Below are 12434 nucleotides of genomic sequence, written 5' to 3' on the forward strand. Positions count from 1 at the left end.
ATAAAGCGGGTCTCTAGCCTGTCGTAGACAGGTTATGTTACTCGTGTGTGAAATGAAGGTGATATCCCATTTTCCACAATGGACATCTGCGTCCACGATTTTCGTGGTCGCCGGATGTTTGTGAATCCACCCTACCACATATTGGAATTATTATTATTGGAACTTCAATCTAGGTGTGTTGAGTAAAATTTAATCTTGCAAATTATAATGACAAAAGGCACTATGAAATTACAATTCCAAGAAGTAATATGACTCCCAACCCGACCATATGTGGTTTAACACATCTAAAAAATATATAATATAATCCTTCGGTAACATTTATATGCATTTGAATTTCCCTAATTTATTTTCCCCCCTAATTTCGTGCCCTTAGCACGGTACCGAACATGCAAAAACAGCTGGATAACTACAGTCTGATTGTTCGGAAAATTTTGTTTGGAAGCAACTTTCTGCATTTCCAGTAAAGGGCTTACGATAGGATATCGTTTCTTCCCATCGATTTCCCAGCTTGCAGGCAGTCAATGAGATTACCTATGTGCATTTTTATGCTCGGCTTTCGCAAAGTGGATGGATAACTTTAAAGAATTGCCTTTGCTTTGAGGACGTTGGGAGAAGCAGAGAGACGACAAGACGAGATATCGTGAAGGCAGAGAATATCAAGAGGTTGGCCGAAAATAGGGGTGGGTCTGACGGGTTCGACATATGAGCGACGAGAGAAGCATATCTTTCAGCCAGCAAAATTTTAAAAGGAGTTTTCCATGGAAAGCTCAGGTCATGTATAAGCCCAATTGTTGGCAAAAGCAGGGGCGAAATATTTGCATGTGCGCGGGGGGCATGAAAAGAAGTGTTGGAGCTGAGGGGGAGGAAGATCGGGTTGGTTGAAGCTGCAGCAAGCAAAGCACTGATGGATGAAAGGGATTGAATCAGTGGCGGGGTATGGCAAACGAGATGATGGAGGTCGGGGTACTTGGTTGGAATCGAGCAGGCAGTTCGTGGGTGCTCCAACGAGGTGATGGCTTTAGATATGCAACTGTGGCTGTGCAGGGCTGGTTCAGTCACCACGGCAGGAAGGGATGAGAGCGAGTACATTGCCACCTAATCCCACTGTGCAGCAGCGTCGACAAGTAGAGCTGCCTCGCAGTAGAACTAGGCTGCAGCAGCCTATCTTCATTCAACAAGCCTAGCGCAGCGCTCTGCGTGCATTTGTTTTTATTGCCTGCTGCTCTTCTTCGTCGTCGCCCTTCCGTCATTGTCTTTTGTTCCGAGTACACCTGTTTTTACCTGTATCAATTTCTTCTTCTGCTGCTTCTTCCTTGCTCAAACGCTGATTATTTTTAGTTGTATTTCATCGTTCTCTTGCTACGCTTTAAATGAGGCCATGCGCAGAGTAGCAGACTGTGGAACAGTGTCTGTCGCGGGGCCCTCGGCGGAGCGTAAAGAGGGCGGCGCCATTAAAGGCTGACTGCAGGACGAGCAAGCAAAATCGCTGGCAAGCAACGCAGCGACCTATAGTTATAGCACAGAGGAGAGAAGAGAGAGACCACAGACTCTCCCAAAGCTTTTGCGCTTGATCCATCATCCGTCGGACGTCCGGCGAACAGACTTTTTCCCTCATCCCGATTGCCTACCATTGCCTCCCAATGGTAGGCAAGGCATTGGCTGTAGTCCGAAGCATTTTCGCAGAAAAACAAATGATTAGGGAGGGAGAGAATACGTGAGAATTGTACACACCACCTACTAGCATCCTATAGTCCAAACAAAGAGAGACCTATTCTGAGAATAACTGCGCGGCGGAACGGGCCCCCGTTTTGCCGTTTCCGAGGGGGAGGGGGTCCTACAACTACTCATGAGCTCGGTTCCAAGACTGCGCGCGCGCGCACTGTGCAGACACTGCAGACAGTCTGGAGTTTGCGTGTCGGAAGAAAGAGGCCACTGCAAAGTTTGGCAAACAGCAGGAGATCAGGCTTGGCGTTGGCTGGCGAGTTTTGGCCGCAGATGATGCCCGTCCGTCCGGCCTCGGGACTCGGCATGCCACGGGGCATGACCAGTTTTTCTTCTCATGCCCCATGTCTCTTCTTCCTCTCTTCTCCTGTGTGTCTGTGGTTCGGTCGGCCGGCCTGTCAGGTACAGCCACAGGGATGGGATGGCAGTGCGGGAGCGTCAGAGGCGCTGAGGGCGATGGGTTGGTCGAGTTCAGGTGCTCCACTAATGGCGCAGGACTGAAAGAGACTAGACGGTCGAACTCTCCGGTTGACAGTCCCCCTTCGACGGAGAGCGGCCTCCGTGAAGGCGGTGCCAGTCGCGCGTACTCACTTTACTGCGAATCGCGATGCTCGAGGAGAGAAAGGGGAGGCGAGGGGGGCGCTGGCAAGAGCGCTGCTGGTTTTGTCCTCGCGACTCCCCATGTGTTGTGTCGCCATCGGCGAGGCAACAACGCCTGCAGGCCTGAGCGTCTGGGTCTCTGCCACTGGCACACTCTCTCTTTCTCCATCTCTGCCGCTAAATCTGGCTGTCGCTGTTGCGGGCTCTCTCCTCGATGTAGGAGAGCCTCGCTAGCTTGGGCGGCGGAAAAACGCCCTCGGGTCACACGTGGGCTCCCCGTTCAAAAATCTTGATGCGCCACGTAGAGATAAAATTCAGTAGGCTCCGCTAATTTGGACCACACCCAGCAAGTAGGGGCCGAGCACCCGACGAAGAGCCACGTAAGGATAAATTAAACCAAGTATATGGAGGGGAGGACTCAGGAGGGAAAGAAGCTTGCTAGATTTTGGGGGTACGAAGGGTTACCTCACGTGTCGGCAAAAACCAGCAGGACTGAAGGCTGAGCATTATTAGAGGCAGCAAGCTTTATACACACTGCACAGACTCGCCGCCAAGGAGGCACAGTCATGAGTCGAGGACACTGACATGCCGGACCGTGTGTAAGGGTGCCCATCCTCTTCTCCATCTAAATCCATGCTACTGAAGCTCTTCTTCGTCTTCCCGTCTATGGTTCCTTCTTCTCCGCCATAGCTGCCTGCTGCTGCTGCTGCTCTTCTTTCCATACCTTTTTGCCGCCGCTCTCATCGCCTGCCAGTAGCTTCTGCTTGTTTACTGTTCCGCCATAGCTGCCATAGCTGCTCCTCTCGCGCCACAGCTTTCCTTCTGCTCCGCCTGTTCCCCCTTCGCTTTCTCGGTACTTCCCTCCCTTTGATCCGCCTCCACCTCCCTCCCTCTTCACTTCCCTCACAGTTTTTTCTTGTTCGTCTTCTCCTCTCCCCCCGAGAATTCCCCTCCGGAACCCCAGTCCACGCTTACACCTCCTGTCAAATTCTGTACCCTCTTAGATTCGCCTCCCTCGCTCGCTCAGTCCCGGACATGCATTTCATCCCCCCCTCTGATTGTGTGGAAGTGGCTCGCGTGACTTTACTGCAGCTCGCGTAGCGCCTCCTGGGGATCACTGCATGGATTATTCTCATAGCCCTATTGCAGTATCTGTGGGGCTGTCGACCGTGACTTTGAATTTCGGCGAGCGTAGTTTAGCAGGTCTGACGACGGAACTAGGAGAGGCCAGTAGGCAACGGATGCAGGGACACATGAACATGTCTCCAGGGGCGAGCGGAATGTTCTCACCTAGCAGCAATCCGCTGAAGCAATGCAGGTCGACCTCAGATATGGATGTGGACTCGAGAGATGATAGGAGAGGATCCATGAAACTAGCACGCACGGACTCCTTCCTGGGCAGCCAACAGTCAGACTTGAAAATGCAAATGAGCAGCAGCGCAACTCTAGGGTCGCTTGTGAGAAGCAACTCGATGGTGTCAGATGGTCGCTTGGGCTGCTCGCCAACCAATTCAACGGCCTCAGACGGAGCCCTACTGGGAAACGAGGCCAATCTGCTGCCGGAGCAAAGGATGGCGAGGAACGATTCCATGATGTCAAGCTATGGCGGAGCGACTGGGAGGTCGATGTACCAGCAGCATTCAGCGTATTCGTTGCAATCAGCAGGTACAAATCTTGTGGACGTGTGTAGGAAAAGAATCGTAGCAATCGGAGACAGACCGTCGAATCGTGAAGCCGGGGAAGGGAAGTAGGCAGGCAACACAAGTAGAGATAATATATTGGTGCCAGATAAAATCTGATTGCTGGTATCATTGTGCGGCATAAGCCGTGGCAGAAAGAATGGACGATATAACGAGGCGATGTGTATGTGTGGTGAAATGGAGCTAGGATGAGAGGAAGAATACGGCAATGCTTGAAGGAGAGTAGATGAGCTGCAGCATTATCTGCTTCATACTTCTGAGAATGCTTACAAGCTTGAGCTGTAGCCATCGAGACGTCATCGTTCACGTTGAAGTCCAGTAGACGATGAGCTGCAGCATAATAGCTGCTATACGCTCTGAGAATCCGTAAAGGTTTGAGCTGTAGCGATCAAAATGTCATGGTTGATGTTGAATGCGCGTAGATGATCTGCTACATGCTCTGAGAATGCGTAAAGGTTTGTGCTGTAGCGATCAAAATGTCAAGAATGTTGGGATTGTAGGGAGTAGCAGCACAGTTTCGTGAGGAACTGTTGCAGTTTGCGTACCTCTAAAGTTGAACTGAAAACTGGAACGTTTCCTGTAGAGTTCCCGTAAATGCTGCAGAGGCAGCTCTTGTCCCTGTCTTTTGACTTTGCCATATTCCCTTCCCAAAAGCTTCTCCGTCACCTTTCATGGCGCGAAATTGCTGCTCTTCATTTTTCTGTAGATGCGGTCGGCTATCTTTTCTCCAGTGGACCTGTGAATTCAATTATTTTAGAAATCGGGGATCTTTGTTCCTGTCTGTCGCTCAGATCTCCGACTGGTTCTACGCCACCCACCACCTTTCTCCTATAATCCAAAAATCCGTCGGTATGTGTGTTTCTGAATCCGGCAGCAATCGTTTTTCTATCATGTTTGTGTTTTGGCTACTTGCGCCATAATTTTCCCCAACGTCAAATCAGGCGTGCAATTCCGTAGCTGTCACCTGGATTCGTCAGTGTCTTCGTCCAGGCTTCTTGAGCGGTTGTTGCCCAGCAGGATGTGACTAAAAATTTCGATGCGTTTCAGTAAAGCATCTCCGGTAGAATTTCCGCATCTGTTCTCCGGTGATTTGTAGCAATGTCGGCACTTTCATGCTCAACGTGTCCCCCTCCCTTTCTTTCGACAGGATTGCCTTTGTCGATGAGCAGAGAAGTCAGCAACATGAGCATGCACGAGGCGGATCGAAGTAGGCCTCATGTGTTGTTCACGCAGAATCAGCTACGCGAGCTGCAGAATCAAGCTTTGGCGCTCAAGTTCATCATGAGTGGCGTCAACGTTCCTCCGGAACTTGTGAATTTGATCCGTGGTAGCGCAATGGGACTGTCAGGTGTTTCTGCTGGGTCCAATCAACTAGCAAACCGTAAGTTTTCTGGTGCGAGTCTTGGCTTGATGATTGAAGGATTATGTACAATGTCAAGATAGTGTTTGCAGCTATGGTTTTTGAAGCTAGCCAGATTTCTGTATAGCAAGGTTTCTGCGAGGTTCCCGTTGAAGCTAGTTTTCTGTGGATGATTCTCATCGTTGCTGCTGAACTAATGTTGATGAAGCACCTGTACGCAGTGCCCTGGGGAGGATACCATCTCGGTTTCGCTGCCAGCACCGATCCTGAGCCCGGCAGATGTCGCCGAACCGACGGAAAGAAATGGCGTTGCGCCAGGGATGTCGTTCCGGATCAGAAATATTGCGAACGACACATGCACCGCGGCAGGCACCGTTCTCGCAAGCAAACCGAGAATCAGACTGCCTCCACACAGGCTATGTCCTCTGGCGCTCAAGCATCTTCCACTCCCGCTGCTTCTTCCGTCAGTTTAGCAGCTTCGCGAGCTCCCGCAACCGGCATCCCACCTTCGGTATCGGTGAATTCCCAACAGCATCGCTCTTCCTCTAATCTTGGTATCAAACCTTATTCCGGTGCCAACTCTCCCAGCGCTTCGGGTGGAATATCTCCCGGCTCCTCGATCAGTGGCAACCAATTTCAGATGCCGCTGCAGTCATCAGCTGGAGGAACGGCAATATCAGCCAAGGATTTCCGGTATAGCTGCGTTTCTGGCGTTCTCTCCATGCTGTGTATGACTGTCTAGTTCGGTTGTCCCTCATGCATTGCATGTCTTTGCAGCTACCTTAATGGAATTACGAAAAGCGAACTCGACCTTGGTCCGGAGCAGATGTTCTTCGCTGAAGCAACCGGAAGTACACGCGGAATCGGTCACGACATGCACACAGTAAATGGATTGTCTATGCTCTCCTCTGTGAACAATTCTTGGCGCTCCATGCCGTCCAAAGGACCTCCGGTGCCTCAGCAACAGAAGCCTAACAGCAGCGCGATGTTGTACGGTTCTCCACAGCTCAGAAGTTTACTGGGCCAAGATTTCGGTCTCATGTCGGATGCTAACTCCGTGAACATGCCCATGACTCAGCAGCAGCAGCATCATTCGTTCCTCGGAGGTGGTTTTGAATCAGTTCGTGAACCGGAGGGTCAACCGCTGCGTCATTTCTTGATGGATGACTGGCCGCGATCGAGAGATCCGTCCACTCTTTCTTCCACTCTTTCTTGGCCCGATGTAGAAGACGAGAGGTCCAACCGCAGCTCCTCAACCACACAACTCTCCATTTCAATCCCTATGGATTCATCGGACTTCCCAAGCGCAAGCGCCAGTTCACCTCGTGGGAAGTTATCACTCTCCCCTCTGAAGCTATCGATGTCTAGGGCTGAGGAAGATGATCCACTCGGCGTTGATGCTACTACTCAGATGGGGCTCGGAGTAGGCATGGGGCTCGGTGTCAATGAGGACCGGCATCGACAGACGAATTGGATTCCGATAGCATGGGAAACACCCGTAGGAGGACCTTTGGCAGAGGTCCTGCAATCGAGCACCCCTCGCGGGGGCAAGAGCTCAGGTCTGAACCTGATGACTGACGGATGGGAGAACAGCCCTCGAGACAGTCCGCGCATGCCATCTTCACCTTCAGGTGTAATACAAAATGCACCATTCGGCTCTGTTTTTTAGGATTGTAGCGCTTCCAGGTCTGGGACTGAGGACGGTTCTATTCGAGGCTCCTAGTTTATGATTACTCTCAGCTTGTTTAGCGCGTCTACAGTGCGTAAGCTATCAGGATCTCGTCGATCGATAAGGGCTTCGATCATTTGATTAGAATGCATTTCTAGGAAAATTGCAATGACGTATTTGATTCTCTGTCTCGCGTTGTTCTTGCATTTGGCTCATTCTGTTGTTAAGATTAGCTCTGCGTTCTGTTTCAAAGCTGGACTGCTTTCTTATTGTTGCAGATAGGGAAGGTGCCGGCAGAATGGCGGGTTCCGGAGGTGGAACATTCGAAGAAACCAAGTCCGTCGATTGAAGAGGTTTCGTTCAGATCGCTTCAATGATCCTTGAATTCGAGCATCAACTTCTTTCACTTAAATCTGCTCCGCTTCGTACGTGATTGCTCCGCTTCGTACCACCACGTATGAAGCTGCTTACGGTGATTGGAAGCTTGCCTGGACTCGTATGATCCCCGATTCCGTAGTGTGTTCTCTCCGCTTGCTTAACCTAGGACGTTGCAGCTGTGCATCTCAAAGTTGGCGAGGACTTCTTCCTCTACTGCCCATGACAGACCTATCAGACTGTGTACAGATGTCTGCATTAATCTCGTTCCGAAGGCTTTGTTTTGGTGATAGATGTCACCTGTCCGTCTCGCGGAGGCGAGCAAATTTTGCGTTGATATCTCACCTGTTACCTACATATGTAATTGCTAATTTCCTTAGGGCATGTCTTCAATCAAATTGTGGTTCTCGGCGAGGGCTGAGACTATAAGCTGGAGGTTCGTCTTCCTGTGCTCCGAAGATTTTGAATGCGGAGAACAATCTGCCACTTCTTTTCATATTCAGATATGCACAATTCGCTCCGATGACTTTGCAAACGGAGTTCACAAACCTTCTATATACCACCGCCCGCAAGAAATTCCTTTAAGAGAAATCTAACTTGGCTCCTAATTTCAGTTCTGACATTTCCACCATCCCCGCAGCCTATAGCGTTCTCACAGGGCGACTCGTTGAAAGCGTATGATGAATGTTGCGGCGATCTGAAGGCAAGAGAAAGATGCTCGTCTTTACCTTTCTTTTACTCGAGCACGAGGTGATGTGTGAAATGGTGATATGCAAACTCTAGATGAATATGTTGGATTTTATAGGTTGAGCTCGCGCCGAAGGTCCAACGAAGGCATTCGAAGCGGACGGAGACAAGCCTGCGCAGACACAGCTTTGCTGCAAACGTCGCTGCCGATACGTTTGTAGGTCAAGTAATATCCGTATCGCCATTAACTCTCATTTTTTCCTGAGGCAGCTGCATGCAATTTTTTTCACAGTGAGCCTCCCGTCTTGATATGATAGTTTTTCACGGTTGAGAATCGCTTTCCCAGCTGCATTACGTTGATTTTATGTCTTTCACGGCTTCAGTCCTGCATTCAATTTGATTGACATGCCTTACAATTTGCCTATGTTCCCAGATTTGAAACCTACAAGGCTTCACACATCTTATGCAGAAAGAATATATACAACAATGCAACTCAAAACCGTATTCTCTACTTAGGTTTCGAGACTTGAATACGTTGCAAAATGTATCATCTTCTCTCAAAGTTAAAAAATACTCTCCTAGAAGATGGATTAGTACTTACCAAGTAGATCTTGACCATGAAACTAAGCAAAAAGCTTTTGGGAAACTAGCCTAAGTAAAGGCATGTCCTTCCTTATTCTCCTAACGTGGCTTGGTGCAAGGGTTATCTTTGAACATGTTATAATGGGTGCTCTCATCATTTAAGCACAATGAGTTAGGGGCTTCATAGAAGACTTGAAGCTCCCTATACACTACCGGTTAGCTTCCAAATGACACAAACATTAAAGAAACCTTGATGTCATCCTTGAAGTGCTTGAAGTTTTTTTTGTAGTGCCATGGGTTTGATATGCAATAAAGTCAAAATGCAATGTAATATAGCTAAGTGAAGTTGATAAGCCACCTTAGTTGCAAATACATATTGGAGTAGTCCTAAGACACTTGGGTGTTCCCATAGGGAAAAATATTTCTCAAGTTCTTAGATAAAATTAAGGCTAGGCTTTAAAGAGGTATATACTCAAATGGAATGCTGTATTGGTATTTCTATTACAAGTTCTTATCTTCCACGATCGCTTGTGGGAATGGCATGGTGTTTTACAAGAACCCATTGGGGTAAATTAGAGATTGAATTTTAGTCGTTCTTATTCTTGGAAGATTGGAAGACCTTGGATAGTAAGGTCCACACTCTTCCTTGGGAGGCTATCACAACTCCTAAGGATTTTAGCACATGGATTGGACTATGATAGGTTTAGGATAGGAATCTATTTGTCATCATTACTCCATCCTAAATCCCAAGACCTTAAGATGAGAATAGCTACTTTTTCTCCCATTCTAGACCGTAGCCTCACCATGTTGGGGAATACAATGGGATCTCCTTTGTTTAATTTGGAAAGCATGGAATGATGATGTGTCCTTGCCTCCCATCCCTAGACACATGAAATGATAACATGTGTTCTCTTCCACTCAAACCCATCTAGGTTAGTTCTTTTCACTCGAATAGTATTTTTAGTTCTTTTCACTCGAATAGTATTTGTATACATTTGAATATGTATGGGTCGCATTATCCCATTCCAATCCTATTTGCTCACAGATTAAGACGTGTAGTTCAAAATTAATAGTGTTCTTAAGCACCATAGGGAAGAACTAATTAAGAACACTTGGAGTTGGTGAAGCATAGAAGAAAGCGCTTGAAGAATTATGATCAATATTTTAAATAATATTTTGACATATGGCTACATCATGAATAGAAAGGAACTCGCTATGTATGCAAAAGTAATGCCCACAATAACAAAATTGTACTTGATGGGTAATTACACTATTTGAGGTTTATAAAAATATAGATGAAAGAAATATAAGAAGAAAATGAAATTTTGCTATTTTTAATCATTTTAGTAGATAACGATGAACTTCTTTCATAATGTGAAGGTACGAAACTAGTAGTGCATGACTACATCCACCCATAATAGTGAATAATAGTTTATACATACATGCTTATTTAATAAGTATCTCAAATAAATTATAGTTTTTTTTTGCATCTGAAAAATTAAAATATTAGTATCTAAAAATGGCCATTGTGTAAAATATCTTAGAAGTTTAACTTTAGTTGATAGATTTACATGTTGCATTATTGTAATTTGAAACTAATCTTTTATGTATCTTTTTTGTGTTACAGAGCATGCTTTCGGTTCTATGGACCATTTGATAGGCTTTATCTTGTTGCATTGATCCCTATAGCTTTATTTTTCCATGGAACACATAATTGTCATTTTGGATTATAATGTAGAACTTATAACTTCTATTTTCGAAAAGGAGTTAGAAATAGAAGTAGAAAAATTTGTGAGAGAATTTTAGAGCCTTCACACATGCAATCTCTCCAACACTTTCTTCACCCTATTGAATACTATTTCATGGTCCTCATTCCATTGGAGAGGCTCTTCTTTCATAGCTTGTTGTAAAGCGTATATCAATTGAGAAACCAAATGTATAAACCTTGTCATATACTTGACTTTTTGCACAAAAGTATGCAAATGTTTAGATGTTGAGGGAGTTGGTAGTAAGATAAGTGCTTTCACCTTCTCTAGATTAAGTTCAATGTCATTTTGAGACACTATATGTCCCAATAACTTCACTGTGGAGCATCCCAAATGACACTGCCGTGGATTGAATTGTCCTTTTGCATCATCCATTCTGTGAAACACTTGATCCAACCTCACTGCATGCTCTCTCCTAGAACTATATACACATATATCATCCAAAAATTCTCTCAGAAACTTTTCAATGAAAGAAGCCAATACTTCATCAGAGTTCTCCTAATACCATGCTGATGTATTCTTCAATCCAAATGGTCCTACTTGGTAACAAAAGCAACCCTAGGGTGTAATAAATGTAGTTTTGATTTTATCTTCCTTTGCAATTGAGATCTGGAAGTACCCATAATATCCATCACACAATGTACTTTTCATATCTTGCCACTCTGTCCAATATATCATCAATAAAAGGTAGAGGATAATGATTTCTTTTTGTTATTGCATTAAGAGGCTTGTAATTAATGCATACTCTCCATCCTCAAGTGTGCTTGGACATAATTACCATTGGACTATCCCAATCTGAGTGCTCCACTGGGTGGAACAATCCTTCAAGAAATTGATTTAATTCCTTGTTTAGCATAGGAAAAAGCTCTCTATATATCCTTCTCAACTTTCAAAGAATAGGTTTGCTGCCCTCTTTTAAGTCAATGTGCATCGGCTCACATCTGAAACCTTTGATCTCTTCATGTGAGGTAATGAACAGCTTTGGATACTGATGAATGGCCTTCATATATACTCATGTTTCTCCACTCCCTCTAAGTTGGAATTTAGCATGGACATCAACAACTTTTCTCTCTCTGTCTGGGAAGGCGGGGGTTGCATCAAATTATTCATGCCTTCAAGCTTATTCTCCTCTTTAACTTCTTATATTTCCATTGCCTGCAACTCATATGCATCATATTCTCTCAATAAAAATGATGCTTACCCTTCCTCTTCAGATGTAGTACTCTCTTCTTCTATCTCACTGTCTGACTCCTCTTCCATGCTTGTTTCTTTTGGCTCTCTTTCTATTTCCTACCTATTGCTCATATCAAACTTCTTGGCCCTTTCCCTTCTTATTGTGCACCATAATTTTACCCATCTTCCAGTTTTGTATTGCTCCCATCTGTTTGATCCAAGGTCTACCCAAAATCAGTAGGTATGCCCCCAAACCAACATGCATAATGTGGCAATTAATGCAACATGACACTCCAAAAACATCCACTACTACTCGTGTTCATATACCTTGACACTTCACCTTTGCATGGTTTGCCAATCGGAGCCTGGAATATGAATATGCATTCATCTTTAGTCCCAACTTCTCCATACATGCCTGGGTCATAACACTCATCTGTGCACCGCCATTGACATATGCCTTCCAACACTCATACCTCCACACCATGCATTCACTCGTAAACATATATCTGGAAGATCTTCCACATATATCATCTCCATTTCTTCTCTCATTGGTTCCTACTCATTACCTTTTCTGAGATTGGCCAATTTCTTCCATTCTCTCTTGAGCTTTGGGCATAAACCAAGCAACTATGCAAAAGTTATATTGGCTATCCTCCCCTTCAAATCATTCATCAGTGTGTTCCTCCTGACCTTGAGGAATATGCAAATCCAAAGTTTTGTAATGTTTCCTCGGTTTGCGACTCTTCTTTTTAGGCTGAGGGATGAGATCGAACTCAACATGCTTCCCTTTCTTAGCAGAG

The 12434-nt window shown here is 45.9% G+C and overlaps 1 protein-coding gene across 2 annotated transcripts; it reads left to right on the forward strand.

The window, feature by feature from the left end:
* Positions 1–3000: 3000 nt before the first annotated feature.
* Positions 3001–8700, forward strand: LOC147895185 (growth-regulating factor 6-like). 2 transcript variants are annotated; one of them, XM_087383630.1, is made up of 5 exons: positions 3001–3987; positions 5170–5415; positions 5604–6075; positions 6160–7013; positions 7330–8700. In XM_087383630.1, exons 1-5 carry the CDS (start codon positions 3444–3446, stop codon positions 7398–7400), a joined length of 2187 nt encoding a protein of 728 aa, XP_087239756.1. In that variant the 5' UTR covers positions 3001–3443; the 3' UTR covers positions 7401–8700. The 2 variants fall into 2 exon arrangements, with proteins under 2 accessions (XP_087239756.1, XP_087239757.1); XM_087383631.1 differs by having other exon boundaries at positions 5170–5403.
* The last annotated feature ends 3734 nt before the right edge of the window (positions 8701–12434 follow it).

The sequence above is a fragment of the Dipteris shenzhenensis genome, chromosome 13 (genome assembly GCF_047967505.1).
Source record: "Dipteris shenzhenensis isolate YYH24624 ecotype China chromosome 13, Dip_SZ_1.0, whole genome shotgun sequence".
Taxonomy (NCBI): domain Eukaryota; kingdom Viridiplantae; phylum Streptophyta; class Polypodiopsida; order Gleicheniales; family Dipteridaceae; genus Dipteris; species Dipteris shenzhenensis.